The 20,126-nt window shown below is 50.2% G+C and overlaps 1 protein-coding gene across 4 annotated transcripts in view; it reads left to right on the top strand.

Annotated features, from left to right (window-relative positions):
* PTPRN2 (protein tyrosine phosphatase receptor type N2) overlaps positions 1-20,126 on the top strand; it is a 998,301-nt gene that overhangs the window by 653,689 nt on the left and 324,486 nt on the right. For all 4 annotated transcript variants that reach the window (XM_003281603.4, XM_004090276.3, XM_012512304.2 and 1 more), the window contains one exon: positions 696-760. In XM_003281603.4, the coding sequence (XP_003281651.2) occupies positions 696-760 (65 nt within the window). The remainder of the gene's footprint in view (positions 1-695; positions 761-20,126) is intronic.

The raw sequence follows: 20,126 nt of genomic DNA, 5'->3' as shown, positions 1-20,126 counted from the left end.
TCCTCTCTGTGAAGTGGGGCAGGTGGGTTTGCTGTGTTGGTGCTAGGATTACTGGGGTTTCATTTCCATCTGCTAATTGTTTCCAGAGCTCATTTCCCTTGGTTTGCCATCGAGTGCAATTCATTCTCTGAAAGTCTTCCTCATTCTACATCAGGAGAAAACCAGGGTGAGGTTTTTATTGGAGTGAAATTATTATAGGATGTTCCTGTCAGGGCATGAACAAGAGGCCGCAAAATAGCTGGTGGTGCTGATGACAGAAATACACACGTTCAGCTTTGCCTTCTGTGGAGTCTTTTTATCAACACCTAATGCTGGTTAATGAAACATATTTCCTGGTAATTATACAGCTACAAACGATTACGTAATTTTAAAATAAGACGTTGCAGTTTGCAGAATGTGTCTACATATTTCTCATCAGTGATTCACAGAAGTCCTGGGCATCCGGGTGGGACATCCGTTTCTAGATGAAACCAAAAGCGCACAGCTGTGCCGGCCCGAGGTGGACCCAGTGGTCAGTGGGAAAATGGGGTCTCATGCAGGTTCTAATTCTGTGCCCGTTCGTGACCCTTCCATTAAGGTAGGTGGGTCAAGCAGTCATGTAATTGAATTTTTCAATGGAGGAAAATACTCAGAGGTGCCCGGAGACTGAGGACCTCTCCAGCCTGACCCCTGTGCTTTCTGATTTTTCCTAACAGTTGACAACAAAGACAAACTGGAGGAAACCTCTGGACTGAAAATTCTTCAAACCGGAGTCGGGTCGGTGAGTAACGGAAGGGGTGCCGTCTGCTCTGCGATCTGCAGTGCTGTCTGGGTGCTGGTGAACACCGTGAGAACAGAGGCTGGACCTGCAGGTTAATTCAGCCAAGGTCCTGTTTTCCTGGCTGCAGGAGGAGCATCCTCTGTGGGTGGGAAACGGTGACGAAACGTGCCTGGCGAGTTCAATGATGTCTTAGGGCCTTTGAAGTCCTAATTTAGTATCCCCACAAGAAAAAGCATTCGTGGCTAAGAAGAATGGAGAAGGCTTCAGAAAATATGTGTTTCCTTCCTTCTTCAGCTGTTGTGTAGTTGCCCAGTGTGTGAAAATGAATATGGGCTAGAAGGATTACTGTTTCCTCCTGGGATTCAGTGGGACATACTTGTATCTTCAATATCGAAGGACGCATATTTGGGAGAGGCGATATAAAACAGGACATGCTTCCATAATATCATTGAAAATCTATCAAGCCCCCGTGTGTCCAAACCTCACCATGCTGGTATCAGAGAGGCGCTCGGCCAGGCTCCGCCAGCAGCCAGAGCCGCGGACGCGTCCCCGCACCGTGCCGGTGGCCGCTCTCCCCTCACATGACAACTTAATGAACTGCACACAGAGCGCGGACGCGCCCCCTCTGAGGAACGGCGTGTGGCCACTCGTAAGTCAGTGTGGACCGAAACCAATCTGTGCTCTGGCGTTTGCGATTTCGGGTTTCACAGCACTCGCCATTAGAGATAATTAACTGTGAAGGAGCGCTTATCTCCGAGTGTGCTTGCTACACAGCAGAGCCACCCTCTGCGGAGCCACTTAAAGACAAGCTGCTTCTGTGGGGAAATCTCGTCCTCACCAGGCCCGAGACTCGGGCTCTTGAAATAAGAAGCTGCTTAATTGGCCGCTCTTCCCAAACAGAGGTTCTTGTGCTTCCCATGCAGTGCCTGCCTAAGAATAGCCTGAAGGGCTTTGAAAATGTCTGCGTCTCGTTTAAATGACGGGCAGGGTGTGGGAGAGGAGAGCAGCCGGTGACTGATGGAAACTGGCGTGCACGTTCCCGACAGGTGCACCTGTTCTTGGTGTTTCTCGATGCATTCCTGGCTCATGCTGGATGAATGAGGTGTTGGGCAGCTGGTGATGCCCTGGTCTTTCCCGGGAGCTTGCTGTGTCTTTAGCACCCACTGAAGGGTGAGAAAGAAGCCAAGAGTCTGGGGGGCTGCCGAGAGCCACCTGCATCCCACGGAAGGTGCAGTGACCGATGCGGAGGGGCCAAGTAGCTTCAAGGTGGAGTCAGTGGGGGGCGACTGTGACCCGGCCGTGAGTCTCCTGCATGTGGAAGATGTGATGTCGGAGGTGCGTCTCCTGCGTGTGCAAGGAGCTGTGGTGTCCTCCTGCCTTTCCTCTCTCTTCTGAGCTCATCACATGGGGTGGTGGTGCTAAGTCATTCCTAGAGGGATAATGGTGTCCAGGAATTTGGGACAAATCTAGATGGGCTCAGGTTAGAGCCATCTCTGTAACCTGGTCAGAGAACATATCGAGGCTGAGACCCTCTGCTGTACTGTGGAATATTTAGGCCCCATGAGAAGCGGCTGTGGTGGGTGGGGAGGTGGGTCCTGTGGACATTAGGGAGGCTCTGCCCTGAGAGGGCTGGAGGGGCAAGGGTGGGGGACAGGGAATGGGAGACTCTGGGGTTCATCTGGGAGGTGACGAGTGTGGTGCCTGGTGTCCAGACACACCTTCCTCATTGATACCTGGACTCCGGCCACTCCAGGAAAGAGGCAGGATATGGTGACAGGCAGAGCCACTGACTGGGCAGCACCAGCCCAAGTGGCTTCTGCCATGTGCCTCGCCACACATTGCCTCTTAAGCATGGAAGGTCAGATGCTATTGTCCACACACACATGAGCCTGGGGGATAGCACCTCCCCGGCCACCCATTCAGAACAGAGCTCCTTCCCACACACACCTGAGCCTGGAGGACAGCACCTCCACGGCCACCCTTTCAGGACAGAGCTGCCCTTCCCACACTAGAGGAGCCACAGGGCCTGGTCGCTGTGGCTTCAGCCTCCCAGCTCCTCCTGTCCTCTGCTGGGCATCTGTGATGTCCAGGCACTCCCCGCTTGGATCAGGGGATCTGGGTTTCAGCCTCCCAGCTCCTCCTGTCCTCTGCTGGGCATCTGTGATGTCCAGGCACTCCCCGCTTGGATCGGGGGATCTGGGTTTCAGCCTCCCAGCTCCTCCTGTCCTCTGCTGGGCATCTGTGATGTCCAGGCACTCCCCGCTTGGATCGGAGGATCTGGGTTTTGTGCTGTACTTGGTGCTCCCTTTCACTCAGGCCCCTTCTTGACTCTGCAGAGCTGCCCCTCGCCATCTCTTTCACGGTGGCCTCCTGCGGTCTCTGTGCTCACCCCGTGACTCTATTTCCCGTGTTGTCAAATGAGGGTCATCCCAGAACCTGCACCACTGGGTCGTGTGCAGGTTTCTGGGGTGGCAGAGTGTGGATGAGTGAGCACGTGTAAACATTCACTCTCATTCCCACTGCAGTCCTGACGCTTCCACAGCATTTGACTAGGCAGGGGTTGGACCTTCTTGTTCCATCCACTCTGTCTCAGCACCCTCTGTCACACCTTCACCTCTCCCTCCCTTGATGCTACACGACAGATTATTTCCTGAAATTGTCTCCCACGTTCCTTCCTCCTCTGTCTAATCTGCTGTAAAACTCAAATGCTGGGTACTTTTCTCTTGGTTACTGTATTTTTCACTTAGAAAAAAATTTTTCCTTAGTAATTTATCAAATCTGTTCTTTTGCTTTCTACTTTGATTATGTGTTCGATATCTTCTTTTATCTTTTCAATCATTTTAAACCTACTTATTTTATGGTCTCATCCAGACCCGCTGGCTTATTTTATGGTCTCGTCCAGACCCTCTGGCTTATTTTATGGTCTCGTTCAGACCCTCTGGCCGTTTCCTAGTCTTAGCTTTCTACAACTCCTGCTCATCACATCTGCTGACCCCCCTCCTGCCGGTCTATCCTTTTTTGTGGTTGATGAAGTTGATGAAGTCTTTCTTTAGAATTGTGAGCTTACCCTCAGCAGGGATCGATGATGCTGAAGTGTGAATTTCTATGTGAGAGTTTCTGGATAAGAAGTTTTGCCCTCAGTGTCCCAGCAGATCCACTTTCCTGTCAATTGCCCACCTGGGAGTTTCTGCGCCATTCAGTGAAGTGTGGGCACATGCACAAGTCTGGGGTTCAGCCTCTCCCCACTTCCCCGGCTGGTGGGTGGTATGTTCCTGGGCTTCAATCTTGAGGGAGGCAGGTCCTCAAGGTCCTGGGCTTCATGTGGAGTCCCCATCTCCATCCACCCCAAGGCCACATGGGCTGTCCTCATGTGACTATAGGAACTCACACCCCAGCTGTCAGCTTCCACACACTTGGATCCACAGAAGGGTTCCAAATGTCCAAGAGCCACTTTAGCAGCAGCTCCCAGTCACGCCTGGTTTTGATTGCTGCTCTAGTTTTGGAATCTGGAGATCCACGTTCTTCCTGTGCTCTTGGCTTTGTGCCCCTCGGAGTTGATGCCATGCATCATGTGGGATTTCGATGTGTGTGTACGAGGGATCCTGCAGAGCCTCAGTTTAGTGAGCTGTTCATTCATTCATTCCTAGATATTTATATGCGTCGGGCAGGTTTTAAGAACTGGAACTACAGCAGTGAATAAAACAGACAAACCCTTCCATCGCAGAGCTCCCATTCCAGGTGAAGCTGGAGATGCATCAAGGAATAAGGCCCCTTGTTTCCTCTGAAGGCAGAACCCGGCCGTCACCTGCATTGCCTTCTGCACTCACTTGGGGTGACGGTCATCTCTGTTCCCTTCAAGTCAACCAGCTCCTCCTCCATGAGCTCTATAGATCGGACTCTCCAGGGCCTGGCTCGCTCCTCCTTTCTGCCTGTGCTCTCTCCTTTGGGGAACTCACCTGGGCCCTGGCTTTTTATATTATCTGTTTGATGATGATCCCAAGCTTATGTCTCCAGCCCTGACCCATTCACCGAGCAACAGATGTGTATGGCCACAGGCCTCCTCCATTTCTCTCCTGGGAGATCTGTAGAGGAGCCTCACACTTCAAGTGGGCTATGCAGGGCTCTTGATCTTCCTGCCACAGCCTGTTTCTCTCACTAGGTTTTCTCATCTCTTAATGGAAATGGCATCACTGCTCCTTGTGAAGCTCTGTCTAGGAAGTAGATTGAGTCAATGCATGGAAATCTGAATTGCTGCTCAGATTATCAGTGAAGTGGATGATTTAACTCTGGAAAGAATTGGCCTCTGCCCATTCCTGATGCCCACCCATCTCATGTGTGGGCAGGAAGGTTCTCCCTAGACTGTGGGGCTGGTGGGCTTCCCGCGGGGGACCGTGGGGGCCAAGGGCAGGAGCAGGAGCTCACCTGCACGGCACCACGCCTCTGCTTCCATCCACATCCGACCTGTGTCCTCTCTGGCCCCTGAGAGAGCAGAGGATGGACCTTGCCATTCCCAGGGGCAGGGGCTCCGTCATCCCTGGGGCAGAAAGTGACCAAACCCTAGAGTGTTTATTTCACCCACTGGTTACGATCTGGCCACAAGGAGCTCATCCACCCTGACCTGCCTGTCTTCCTGGCCTTCTGCAGATATTTCTTTGTTCTTGTTCCACCAAACGCTGGAGACCAGCTCCTGGAGCATCATCCTTCTCCATGTGGCCATTTTACATTTCAAAAGATGGTTCTTCTTGAGTTCTTGACCCAACGGACGTTGTGCCCAGCGGGCCCTCGAGCCCAGCATCTGTGTCTCCCGTTGCCCCAAGTGAGTGCAGAAAGCAATGCAGGTGACGGCCGGGTTCAGCCTTCAGAGGAAACAATGGACCTTATTCCTTGGATGCATCTCCAGCTTCACCTGGAATGGGAGCTCTGTGATGGAAGGGTTTGTCTGTTTTATTCACTGCTATAGTTTCAGGAGGTTTATATATTTGGAGTAGATTTGCAGTGGTGAAAATGGGAGAAAGGGGTACAAGTTGAGAAACTATTTAAAAGCTAATGTTTTTTTCTAATTTTAATTGCCTTATTCAGTATTAAGCCTGAATGTGACAATTCTGATTTTTAATGTATTTAAAATTCTTCTAATCCCTGACTCTGGAATATAAAGCAGAGTTTGATTACAGAAATCTAATAGCATTTACAAAATCTCTCCCCTGCGCTTGTGTTTAACACATGTGATGACAGATAGTGGAATTAAAACCTTTTAAGCCAAATGGAAATATCTCAAAACAAAATTTAAAGGAAATGAACAGATTACAGTGCAGATACACACCCCTCATACATGGGTGGCATTTTGATGTATTTCAAAATCTAATTTCTGATATCTTGAAAAGTGTTTGCATTTTATTCAAATTAATAAAGCCATGTTTTTTCCAAAGGAAAATGATAATCACCAAAAAGCAAAACTCAAAAGTTTGGAAGAAAAATAATCTGGATAAAGGCAGATCCATGGCTACAGCCTTCTCAGTTGTGTCCAGAGTTAGGGGTGTGTTCTAGCTTCTAAGCATCATGATAGACAGAGAGGTGCCCTGCCCAGTGTTCCAGCTTCTTAGCATCGTGATAGAGCAGAGAGGTGCCCTGCCCAGCGTTTCAGCTTCTAAGCATCGTGATAGAGCAGAGAGGTGCCCTGCCCAGCATTCCAGCTTCTAAGCATTGTGATAGACAGAGAGGTGCCCTGCCCAGCATGTCAGTGAGAAGTGGCCGACCCTCAGTCTCAGCAGAGCCCCTGCGGTCTCAGGAGCTTGAACAAGAGGGATTTGAGAAGCAGCTGAGGGGAGGAGCTGCTCAGACTGGGGGCTGTCTGGGTGGCAAAGAGCCCCCCATCTCTGCCGAGGGAGCTTCTCTCTGTCCAGTGTGGGGTGAGGTCAGAGGTCTTCAGATGGTTATTCGAGGAGCCCTGGGGGCTCCGAGGCAGTTGGGTGTCAATCCCTGCTCAGCTCGTGCCACCCTCCCACTCCGGCTCAGCAAGCTCCAGGCTTCTGTTGCCTGTTGCTCATTGGGCTCCTGGGTGAAACTGTGTTCCAAGAAAGGATTCTGTAGCTAAGAATATGTAGATCCCAAAAGCCCCTTAAAAGTCTGTGGACCTGTGGTCATGAATCCACCCCATGAATAATGTGAATTTGCTGTATGATGTGTGTTACCTGGGGTGGGAGGTGGGGTGCGTGGATCCACCCCATGAATGATGTGAATTTGCTGTGTGATGTGTGTTACCTGGGGTGGGAGGTGGGGGTGTGCGAATCCACCCCATGAATAATGTGAATTTGCTGTATGATGTGTGTTATCTGGGGTGGGAGGTGGGGTGCGTGGATCCACCCCATGAATGATGTGAATTTGCTGTGTGATGTGTGTTATCTGGGGTGGGAGGTGGGGTGCGTGGATCCACCCCATGAATAATGTGAATTTGCTGTATGATGTGTGTTACCTGGGGTGGGGGGTGGGGTGTGCGAATCCACCCCATGAATAATGTGAATTTGCTGTATGATGTGTGTTATCTGGGGTGGGAGGTGGGGTGCGTGGATCCACCCCATGAATGATGTGAATTTGCTGTATGACGTGTGTTATCTGGGGTGGGAGGTGGGGTGCGTGGATCCACCCTATGAATGATGTGAATTTGCTGTGTGATGTGTGTTATCTGGGGTGGGAGGTGGGGTGCGTGGATCCACCCCATGAATGATGTGAATTTGCTGTGTGATGTGTGTTATCTGGGGTGGGAGGTGGGGTGCGTGGATCCACCCTATGAATGATGTGAATTTGCTGTGTGATGTGTGTTATCTGGGGTGGGAGGTGGGGTGCGTGGGTCCACCCCATGAATGATGTGAATTTGCTGTGTGATGTGTGTTATCTGGGGTGGGAGGTGGGGTGCGTGGGTCCACCCCATGAATGATGTGAATTTGCTGTGTGATGTGTGTTATCTGGGTTGGGAGGTGGGGTGCGTGGGTCCACCCCATGAATGATGTGAATTTGCTGTGTGATGTGTGTTATCTGGGGTGGGAGGTGGGGTGCGTGGATCCACCCCATGAATGATGTGAATTTGCTGTGTGATGTGTGTTATCTGGGGTGGGAGGTGGGGTGCGTGGATCCACCCCATGAATGATGTGAATTTGCTGTGTGATGTGTGTTACCTGGGGTGGGAGGTGGGGTGCGTGGATCCACCCCATGAATGATGTGAATTTGCTGTGTGATGTGTGTTATCTGGGGTGGGAGGTGGGGTGTGTGGGTCCACCCCATGAATGATGTGAATTTGCTGTGTGATGTGTGTTACCTGGGGTGGGGGTGGGGGGTGCGGATGCTCAGCACTTATCACAGGGAGCAAGCAGTGGGGCAGAACTGAGATGCATGACGGATGTGTTCGAAACCAGCTTCATTTCCCCCCCAACTTCCACCCTGTCATTTCCTGTCTGTGGAAAGAGGTTTGCTACTGTACACAGCTCCTACCCAGTTGCTTGGGGATTACCAAGAGGAGGTTGGACATTGAATGCAGACTTTGGCCAAATCAATAGCAGGAACATATCAGCCATGATGGCCCGACATGCCCATGCACCTTCTCCCTGGGGACTTGTGAAGATGCAGATTTCCTGCCCACCTCACCAGATGCCTGGTTCTGCACACCCAGGTGTGACCCAGGAGAGGACAGGACAGAGGGAGGCCTTTGCCCACAGGTGAAGAGAGCCGGAGTAAGGAGGTGGGGAGGTGGGGAGGAGCTGCCACTGCCTGTCAGGGTGACAGCTGTTGTTGGCCTGCGGTGCCCCAGCAGCAGGACCCTGCCTTTACCAGGCACATTAAATGTTTCAGGTGGGTCCGGGTGGGTGGATGAGGCGCTTGGCTGGAAGAAATGCTATTTGGGAGATGCCAACAGGTGAGGTGGAGAGCTGGCAAGCGGACCACTCACAAAGCGTTCTCCAGCCAAAATGATTTGTGTGATACCGGAGGCCCTGTAGTGCTGGGGGCAGGTGAAATGTCAGAGCTACAGTGGGGTGAGAAATCCGTAGATGTTCCAGTCACATCCCAAGTCTAAAGTCCTATTATTTTGTTGTTGTTGTTGTTGTTTGAAACGGAGTCTCGCTCTGTCGCCCAGGCTGGAGTGCAGTGGCGCGATCTCGGCTCACTGCAAGCTCTGCCTTCCGGGTTCACGCCATTCTCCTGCCTCAGCCTCCCGAGTAGCTGGGACTACAGGCCCCTGCCACCATGTTCAGCTAATTTTTCTGTATTTTTAGTAGAGACGGGGTTTCACTATGTTAGCCAGGATGGTTTTGATGTCCTGACCTCGTGATGCACCCGCCTTGGCCTCCCAAAGTCCTGGGATTATAAGCCTGAGCCACCGTGCTCAGCCTAAAGTCCTATTTTTAAGATTAGTACTGAAGGTTGCTTGAGAACAACAGTTTTGGTTTTATAAATAAAGACCAAATGTGATAAAACTCATATACATACACTCCATGGTAGGCAGGGTGAATGAGTCTAACTCTTTAGAAGGCAGGACAGCAGTGGTCATCTGCGAACCAACAAACAAAAACTCTTCCCCTTTGGCTCAGTAATCGAACTCCGAGAAATGTATCCTAAGAAGACACTCCATCCAGCAAGGAAATCAGAAAAACAAAACCTTCACCAAAAAAAAAAAAAAAACTGACAAAATATAAAACTATAGCAAGGTAACTCATCATAACAATCAAATAATTCAAATTCTGTGATTTCATTAAAAATTTTGAGAACTCTAAACTTAAAGGCAGCTGTGTAAACACGTGTGTGCACAGAGATGTTAGAAGCCCATGTACATAACAGGTGAATAAGAGAGTAGCTCTTATGGGGTTGATGGTGGCAGCAGAAGAATGATGAGGCTCGTAATTGGGAAAGGAGAGCTTTATTCCTCGTAAAGGGCTGCATCCTGCAGGGCAGCCATCCTGACCAGCTGGGAAGCATAGCCTCCGGCCAGGAGCCAGAAACAGGCACTTCTAGTGAGAGGCAAAGGGAACAGGAATTTATGCTGAGCGGGTGGCTAAGTATACATATTCAGCAGGTTATGGGAGGAACCATGAATATTCATGAAAGGGAGACACGGGCATGCATGGTCAGCTAATGTGTGCAAAATGCATCCCATGTTCACTGGGGGGTGGAGACTTAACATGTAAACAGATTACAGTTAGGCATTCTGCATCAAAAGGTGAAGCTGAGGACATGAAGGCCCGCCCTGTGCAGCCTCCACAGACCAGCCAGAGGCACTCCATGAATGAGGTCTCTTATAAGGAAGGAATGCTGATTGGTTGTTGGGTCGAAGCCATAAAAGGAAGAGCAACTTCAGGCACTTGGTGGATATCAGGAATGGAGTCTTTTAAAAGGGCTGGTTTCTGTTCAGCCCTCAGAGAAGGAAGCCTGGTGGTGATTAGTTGAGAGGGGGGCGGTAACCAGGCGGGTCTGAACCCAGGGAAGGAAGCCTGGTGATGATTAGTGATGGAGGCAGGTAACCAGGCAGGTCTGACCTTCATCCTGTCATGGTCCCAACTCAGTTTTAAGGTTTCTCTGGGGATCCTCTTGGTCAAGACTGGGTCATTCCATCAGTTGGGGCTTCGGACTTATTTTTTTGCAAGTGAGTTTTTTCCTTTGTCCAAAAGTTTTTATATTATTTCTGACTTCTTATTCTGAAACCGTTATAGATTCACAGGGAATTGCAAAGTTATATCAAAGAAGTCTCATGTATCCCTTATCTAGCGAAGTTTTACCCTGGTGTTATGTCTGGGTAATTATAAAAGCCAATTATGGCAAAACCAGGAGATTGATATTGGAACAATGTGTCTAGTTCTATCTCATGTTACCTTTAGTACCATTTTTTGCAACCTAAAGAGAAAATATGTAACCAAAGCAAATGTGTTTACACACACATTAGCAAACATGCAGACCATCTGGGACATGGCGGCCCCCGTGACCTGTTGACCGTGGTCGCTGTGGGGAACGCTCACAGTAACCAAAGTCATCAGACATCCGTGAAGATTCTGCGTGGCATGCTGCTGCGCACAGGCCAGGACATGATAAAGGTTTAAAATCACTGCTGGCCTTTAGATGAGGGCCTGTGTTTGGGGATTCAAGAGAAGGGGCAATAGATGTGGGTGGGGGGTGCAGGACAGGCCGATGGGGCAGACAGCACGGCCACACGTTCCTCCAGGGCTGCTTGGAGGAGCAGCTCCCAGGAGGAAGAGAAGCTTGTATGGTCAGAGGTAGGTTTGTCAGAATGGAGCGAAAGCGGTGGGTTCAGGAGTATCTGAAGAAAGAGATCACAGCTCCTGAGGCTCTGGACAGTGGATCTAAAAAGCCCGAGGTGTCAGAGTTCACAGGGTTCCTTGGGTAAGGTGACTGATCTGAGCCTGCGAAAAGTTAACAGTGTGTTTGATGGTAATGCTGGGTCACACCAAAGATAGAAGCCTGGGGGGATCACTGGACCCTACATCTCACTCTGCAGCTTGTACCTAGCACCGGCTCAACCTACAGAACCAGGCTGCAGTGACTGGGGTGTAACACTCCAGCAACCTCAGACCCTCTGTGAGCCCAAGAAAAACCAGAGTCTCTCTCTCCAGAAACACTCACACCCCCCAAGACAGCGTGCGTTTCAGGGAACCTGTGGCATCCCACCCGGAAGCCCAAGAGCACGTGGGAAGCTCTGTCGAGGGTGGGAGGCGGGGGACGGCGGTGCCTGCCTGGGGCTCTTGCCCACTCAGTGCATGTGGTGGGCTCTGGCAGTACTGGGGGGAGCAGGTATGGTGGGGAGCAGGTACTGGGGGGAGTGAGTACTGGGGGGAGCGGGTATTGGAGAAGTGGGTACTGGGTGAAGTGGGTACTGGGGGACTGGGTACTGGGGCAAGTGGGTACTGGGGGAGCAGGTACTGGGGGAGTGGGCACTCGGGAGCAGGTACTGGGGGAGTGGGTATGGTGGGGAGTGGGTACTGGGGAGAGTGGGTACTGGGGGAGCAGTTACTGGGGGAAGCAGGTACTGGGGGAGCAGGTACTGGAGGAGCGGGTACTAGGGGGAGCAAGTACTGGGGGAGCAGGTACTGGGGGAAGCGGGTACTGGGGGAAGTGGGTACTGGGGAAGCGGGTACTGGGAAAGCATGTACTGGGGGAGCGGGTACTGGGGGGAGTGGGTATTGGGGGAAGTGGGTACTGGGGGAAGTGGGTACTGGGGGAGTGGGTACTGGGGGAAGTGGGTACTGGGGGTGTGGGTACTGGTGAATGGGTACTGGGGGAAGTGGGTACTGGGGGAGAGGGTACTGGTGAGTGGGTACTGGGGGAGCAGGTACTGGGGGAGCGGGTACTGGGGTAGTGGGTACTGGGTGGAGTGGGTACTGGGGGAGTGGGTACTGGGGAGCGGGTACTGGGGAGCGGGTACTGGGGGAGTGGGTACTGGGTGGAGTGGGTACTGGGGAAACGGGTACTGGGTGGAGTGGGTACTGGAGGAGCGGGTAATGGGGGAGCGAGTACTGGGGGGAATGGGTACTGGGGAAGCAGGTACTGGGGGAGTGGGTAATGGAGCGGGTACTGGGGGGAGCGGGTACTGTGGGGAGAGTACTGGGGGAAGCATGTACTGGCGGGAGCTTGTACTGGCGGGAGCTTGTACTGGGGGAGCAGGTATTGGGGGAAGCGGGTATTGGGGGAGTGGTTACTGAAGGAGTGCATACTGGGGGGAGTGGGTACTGGCGAGTGGGTACTGGGGGGAGTGGACATCTTTGTCATTTCCTGCACCGTCACTTTATTTTATTCTAATATGCATTACTTGACGGGTGGTTTTCTCCTAAACGCAAAAGTGCTTCAGTCCCAAGAAAAGCCTGTTTACTGGTAAATATTCCTAATTTGCATCTGAAAAGGGAGATCTGCATGAAGTTGCATTAAAATATTTGCATCAGCCCAGCCCAGGCAGCTCTACCTTCAGCCCATCTGAGGACCCCAGATGAGCCTTTGGTTGGTGGGAGATTGGAGGTCAGGAGCAGCCCCTTATCTGGTTTGGCTCTGTAGTGAGGACCTCAAATGGCCGAGGACAGGCCCGTCATGGGTAGGCTCAGCTGATGAGGACCTCAATGGCCCCAGGACTGGCCCACTGTGGGTTTGGATCTGTGACAAGGACCTCGATGGCCCGGACAGCCCCACTGTGGTGGGCTTGGCTCTATGACGAAGACCTCAGTGGCCCCAGGACAGGCCCACTGTGGGCTTGGCTCTGTGGTGAGGACCTCGATGGCCCCAGGACAGACCTGCTGTGGGTTTGTCTCTGTGACAAGGACCTCGATGGCCCTGGGGCAGCCCTGCTGTGGTGGGCTCAGCCACACCCTACCAGCCTGCTTGCTGCTTACTGCTCTTCTCACTCTTTTTCTATTTCTCAAAAGTGAAGAAAAACACAAAACTGTGTGTTTTCAATATAATTAACTGCACTTGGCATATTGACAAATAGGAGTTCATCATGAAACAACATCTTTTCCTCCTGGAATTATGAATGGCACACAGGTTTCCACGTCGCGCTGGCTCATGGATGCCTTCTCAATACTTTCCTGTGACTTAAAGGCAGGAGAGGTGCTGTGTGATGTGGCAGTTGCTATAGCAACACATTCAATTTTTATTCAATATCAGAGTAAATAGTCACGTAAGATAGAAACAAGTCATGTCTGCCTGTGGCAACGGCAGTCCCTGCTTCTCGACATGCCTCCCTCCCTCTCTGTGCCCTTTTCTCACATTTTCAGCTGCATTTTTATAAAAATATGCATAATATAGATTTCGGTCGCAGAGACATGGCTTATTGTCTGAGGTGGGGACTTGGTGATGTCTCCCGCTGAAGGAACGGAGGCCCGCCTTGGGCCCGGGTCTTAGTGGAAGGCAAGATTGTCCCTGCAGGTTCCCTAGGGAGCCTGGCTCACATGGGACCAGAAGTTCATTTTTATTTAAACAACTGAATTCTAGGATGCTCATAAGGTCCCTCGGTGTGTAATAATCCAGAAACCCCTTTCAGTGGGTCAACCCATCAGACTTGGAGGTGCTTAAAGAGAATGAAGAAAATTAACAGGATCCTGCACCCTCCAAAGCTCCAGCTGCAGCTTTCTCAGAGCAGCACAGTGGCAGCAACGGTTGTGACGCTCACTCCCTCCTGGGGTCTGTTCCACACTTCACATGAGTGTCACCTCCCTTGTCCCCAGGAGGCAACACATTTCACAGAGGGGAGACCGAGGCAGGAGAAGTGACACGGCAGAACCAGCAGCTGGAGCCAGCCCCAGGCAGCCTGACTCGGGCCAGGTGGCACTCCCTACACCGAGCCCCACATCAAATTAAGTTCCTTTTCTCATTGAGATTCCTGAAAGCTGAAATGTCCTTAGCTACATCTATAGCACATTCGCACCTGGTATACTCCATGAATATGAAACTTTTACCTGGCAAAGTTCATGAGATACAAGTGGGAAATCCTGATTTTCAACCCTGGAATTGTCCAGCTAGGGACATGGACGCTGGTGAGCAGAGCCCAGAGGTGTGTCTGTCAGGAGAAACTCTCCTGTCAGGGCCAGCAGGAGGAACTTGGCTTGTTTCCAGCATCAGGCAGGTGCATCTGCATCCCCACCAGGGAACCCTCCTTCTGAAAGCCCCACACCCTTCTGCTCAGGTGCCTTTCTCTGCCCGGGTGGGCATCAGGTGCCCTGGAGAGGCTAGGCCTGGGTGGCTGCCAGGATGCATTGTGTCCAATGCCCCCAGCCCAGGCCCACCTGGGCACTGTGGAGTGGAGGAACGTGCTGCAGGTGTAAGGGCAGCCTTTCTCCCGAGACAGTGAACATGGAGCCAAGCCCACCCTGGTGGGGGCTGTCGCTCAGCATTGGCACCGCTCTGGCATCACATTTTCCATAATCACTTATCAGGGCAGCCACCAAGCATCCAGGCCAACTCAGGTGCCCCTTTTGCCTGAGCCAGTGGCCTCAAGCTACTACTCTGTGTGGGGAAGAAAAAGCAGTGTCTCTGTTCTGAGTTCCTAGGAGGTGTGGACTCCTGTAACAAAAAACCGATTCACAAGAGATAAACAAGCCGAAGTGGATTCACATATGCGCCTCCTGCATACATGAGCCATACCCAGAGAAATGCGTCAATCACAAAGAGGTGTGTAGACTCAGCCTTCAGCACCATCACCTGCTGAGACAGAGCAGGAGGAGCAATGAGGAGGTGATAGGGTTTGGCTGTATCCCCACCCAAATCTCACCTTGAATCATTGCTCCCACAATTGCCACGTGTTGTGAGAGGGACCTGGTGGGAGGTCGTTGAATCATGGGGGCTGGTCTTTCCCGTGCTGTCCTCGTGGTAGTGAATGAGTCTCATGAGATCTGATGGTTTATAAAGGGCAGTTTCCCTGCACATGCAGTCTCTTGTCTGCCACCCTGTGAGATGTGCCTCTGACCTTTTGAGGCCTCCCCAAAACCATGTGGAACTGTGAGTCCATTAAACCTTTCTCTTTCATAAATTGCCCAGTCTCCAGTATGTGTTTATCAGCAGCATGAAGACAGACTAACACAGGAGGGGACCAGAGAAGCTGGTCAGCAAGGGCAAGGCCTGTCATACACTCTCAGTTGAGCCCTCTGCATTGATGGGGTTCCCAGTGACGAGAGCCGTCCTCTTCCAGGTGCAGAGAGGAGCCACCCTTACAAATGGAGGATTCCTTTGTAAACATACATCTCTCTTATAGAAGAGAATCCACTTGTTTTCAGAGCTTCTCCTGTATCTTCAGTTTCTCAAAATAATCCTTATGCCAAAAAGGCATACATTTATTGGGATGGTGTGTTCTGGTCTCTGACAGTCATTTTGGGGTGCTGTGTTCTGATCTCTGACAGTCATTTTTGGATGGTATGTTCTGGTCTCCAACAGTCATTTTTGGGGTGTTGTGTTCTGGTTTCCGACAGTCATTTTGGGGTGGTGTGTTCTGATCTCCAACAATCATTTTTGGGGTGGTGTGTTCTGTTCTCCAACAGTCATTTTGGGATGGTGTGTTCTGGTCTCTGACAGTCATTTTGGGGTGCTGTGTTCTGGTCTCTGACAGTCATTTTGGGGTGGTGTGTTCTGATCTCCAACAATCATTTTTGGGGTGGTGTGTTCTGTTCTCTGACAGTCATTTTGGGGTGCTGTGTTCTGATCTCTGACAGTCATTTTTGGATGGTATGTTCTGGTCTCTGACAGTCATTTTGGGGTGCTGTGTTCTGATCTCCAACAATCATTTTTGGGGTGGTGTGTTCTGTTCTCCGACAGTCATTTTGGGATGGTGTGTTCTGGTCTCTGACAGGCATTTTTGGGTGGTATGTTCTGGTCTCTCACAGGCATTTTTGGGTGGTATGTTCTGGTCTCTCACAGGCATTTTTGGGTGGTATGTTCTGGTCTCTCACAGGCATTTTTGGGTGGTATGTTCTGGTTTTCAACAGTCATTTTGGGGTAGTGTGTTCTGATCTCCAACAGTCGTTTTTGGGGTGGCGTGTTCTGGTCTCCAACAGTCATTTTGGGGTGGTGTGTTCTGTTCCTTGACAGTCATTTTGGGGTGGTGTGTTCTGATCTCCGACAGTCATTTTTGGGGTGGTGTGTTCAGGTCTCTGACAGTCATTTTTTAGGTGGTGCGTTCTGATCTCTGACAGTCATTTTGGGGTGGTGTGTTCTGGTTTCTGTCATTTTGGGGTGGCATGTTCTGGTCTCCAACAGTCACTTTGGGGTAGCGTGTTCTGGTCTCCAACAGTCATTTTGGGGTGGTGTGTTCTGTTCTCCAATAGTCATTTTGGGGTGGTGTGTTCTGGTCTCCAGCAGTCATTTTGGGGTGGCGTGTTCTGGTCTCCAACAGTCACTTTGGGGTAGCGTGTTCTGGTCTCCAACAGTCATTTTGGGGTGGTGTGTTCTGTTCTCTGACAGTCATTTTGGGGTGGTGTGTTCTGTTCTCCGACAGTCATTTTGGGGTGGTGTGTTCTGGTCTCCAACAGTCATTTCTGGGGTGGCGTGTTCTGGTCTCCAACAGTCATTTTGGGGTGGTGTGTTCTGGTCTCCAACAGTCATTTTTGGGGTGGTGTGTTCTGATCTCCAACAGTCATTTTTTGGGTGGTGTGTTCTCTTCTCCGACAGTCATTTTTGGGGTGTTGTGTTCTGGTTTCTGACAGTCATTTTGGGGTTGTGTGTTCTGGTCTCCAACAGTCATTTTGGGGTTGTGTGTTCTGGTCTCTGACAGTCATTTTTGGGGTGGTGTGTTCTGGTCTCTGACAGTCATTTTTGGGGTGGTGTGTTCTGGTCTCCGACAGTCATTTTTTGGGTGGTGTGTTCTCTTCTCTGACAGTCATTTTTGAGGTGTTGTGTTCTGGTTTCCAACAGTCATTTTGGGGTTGTGTGTTCTGGTCTCCAACAGTCATTTTGGGGTGGTGTGTTCTGATCTCCAACAATCATTTTGGGGTGGTGTGTTCTGTTCTCCGACAGTCATTTTGGGGTGGTGTGTTCTGGTCTCCGACAGTCATTTCTGGGGTGGCGTGTTCTGATCTCCAACAGTCATTTTTGTGGTGGCGTGTTCTGTTCTCTGACAGTCATTTTTGGGGTGGCATGTTCTGTTCTCCAACAGTCGTTTTGGGGTGGTGTGTTCTGTTCTCCAGCAGTCATTTTTGGAGTGGTGTGTTCTGGTCTCCAACAGTCATTTTTGTGGTGGTGTGTTCTGATCTCTGACAATCATTTTTGGGGTGTGTTCTGATCTCCAACAGTTATTTTTGGGGTGGCATGTTCTGGTTTCTGACAGTCATTTTGGGGTGGTATGTTCGGTCTCTGACTGTCATTTTGTGGTGGTGTGTTCTGATCTCCAACAATCATTTTTGGGGTGGTGCATTGTCGTCTCTGACAGTCATTTTGGGGTGGTGTGTTCTGGTCTCTGATAGTCAACTTTGGGATGGCGTGTTCTGTTCTCCAACAGTCATTTTTGGGGTGCGTGTTCTGATCTCCAATAGTCATTTTTGGGGTGGTGTGTTCTGATCTCTGACAGTCATTTTTGGGGTGGTGTGTTCTGTTCTCCAGAAGTCATTTTGGGGGTGGTGTGTTCTGGTCTCTGACAGTCATTTTTGGGGTGGTGTGTTCTGTTCTCTAACAGTCATTTTGGGGTGGTGCGTTCTGGTCTCCGATAGTCATTTTTGGGTTGGTGTGTTCTAGCCTTTGACAGTCATTTTTGGGGTGGTGTGTTCTGGTCTCTGATAGTCATTTTTGGGGTGGTGTGTTCTAGCCTTTGACAGTCATTTTTGGGGTGGCGTGTTCTGTTCTTCAACAGTCATTTTTGGGGTGGCATGTTCTGATGTACGACAGTCATTTTTGGGGTGGCGTGTTCTGTTCTTCAACAGTCGTTTTTGGGGTGGCATGTTCTGATGTATGACAGTCATTTTTGGGGTGGTGTGTTCTCATCTCCTACATTAGAAACTGATGGATGGTGGAGGGCCCTAGACGCTGGGCCCTGGTAGCACTTTAGTAGTTTACAGGCACAAACTTTACCTTCACTTTCATTCCTGTGAAACAAAGGATCATTAGAAGTCTAATTAGGGTTGTGTGTGTGCAAACCCTTTTATTGAAGTGCCACTCTATTTTTTTTTTTTTTAATGAGAGCATAAAGCAAAAAGAACATTCTTAAGAAGTAACTTTCTTCTGTTGACAAGCACTTGGATTAACGTTCCATGAAAACAGGAAATCCTCTCCTTTCTTGTAGGCAGAGACACATCCCTGCAGTCAAAGGGGCTTGGCCTCAGATGTCTGGCGTGTACTGAGGGGGTGTTGCCATGTTGACCATGTGTGTCCTCTCTGGCTGCCACAACAGAATACTGCAGAGTGAGGGGCTTCAGTCACAAACCTTTATTGCTCACAATCCTGGTGGCTGAAGTCCAAGATCAAGGTGTGGGCAGGCTGGTCTCTCCCAAGGCCTCTCTCCTGGGCTTCAGATGCCATCTCTGCATCCTCACGTTCTCATCCCTCTGTGTGCACCTGTGTCTGCATCTCCTCTTCCTACAAGGACGCCAGTCACATGGGATCAGGCCCACCCTCATGACCACATTTTACTGTAATGACTCTTGTAAACACCCCCATCTCCACATACCCTCATGACCTCATTTTACCATAATGATTCCTGTAAACACCCCCATCTCCACATACCCTCATGACCTCATTTTACCATAATGATTCCTGTAAACACCCCCATCTCCACATACTCTCATGACTTCATTTTACCATAATGACTACTGTAAACACCCCCATCTCCACATTACTTTCATGACCTCATTTTACCATAATGACTACTGTAAACACCCCCATCTCCACATACAGTCACATTTGGAAGTTCTGGGATTAGGGCTTCCCATAGGCACTTTGGAGAGACCCAATTCAGCTCTAACTCTGACCCTGTTAGTGTCTCATTTAACTCAGAGTGCCTTTTTAATCATTTGTTCCAAAAGATAGCATTGGGTCAAGCTAGCTTCAAAGGAATACATCTATGCCATTTTCCTGCACCATGTCAAACAATAAATTAAAAAGTGAAAAATTCTACCAAGGCAATCAGGGAGAGTGAATTAATGAATAAATACATGAATAAAATTTAACATGATTTTTAGAAGGATAATAGGATAGGTTTGTCCAAAAACCCTTCAGATCCACGGTTCAGTCTGAGCCATCCAGCCATAGCAATAAAGTAAAAATTACCACATGGTACAAATGTGTCACCGTCAATGATGCTCAGCGTGGAGATGGCCTGCCTGCCCCCAGAGCTGGAGAAGGACGTGGCCGCATCTGCCTATGGGCCGGGTCCCTTGGGTGATTTTGCAAGGAAGATGTACAGGGTCCTCCTTCTGCCAACGCCACATGATGACCAAGACTCACACCTCCCAGGAGCAGCCGGTGCCCCCTCTAGCATGGGAACCCTAAAAAATTATTGATGTTGAAGCAATATAACTTGTGTTGCAATTTTACTTCTTTGGCAAAGTGTTGTCTTTTCCTTTGCGATGTATTTCCTGATGGAAGCCTTTTCATTTTGGTGTGCGGCAGGTAGAGTAATGAATTCATTCTAGAAATGTCAGTGGCGTTTTATGATGCTACCTTCAGCAGCAACATCACAGGGCCTGATTGTGAAGCTGCTAATTTACAGATCGTCTCTAAGTGAATGCAAACAAATTCTGGTCCTCAGAGCCCTGCTAATATACAATGTTCAATTTTTAATTTCCAGTCCATCTTAGATTATGGGGATGAAAAACAATATTTAATCCCTTGTTAACACATGAATAAGCGGAAGCTGTCACTTTCAACCAGACAATAACGGGATTATCTCAAGAACTGTCAGTTTATGTGA

Source organism: Nomascus leucogenys, chromosome 13 (genome assembly GCF_006542625.1).
Source record: "Nomascus leucogenys isolate Asia chromosome 13, Asia_NLE_v1, whole genome shotgun sequence".
NCBI lineage: Eukaryota > Metazoa > Chordata > Mammalia > Primates > Hylobatidae > Nomascus > Nomascus leucogenys.
Note: the sequence above shows the minus strand (reverse complement) of the source record. Positions and strands in the feature narration are given on the sequence as shown.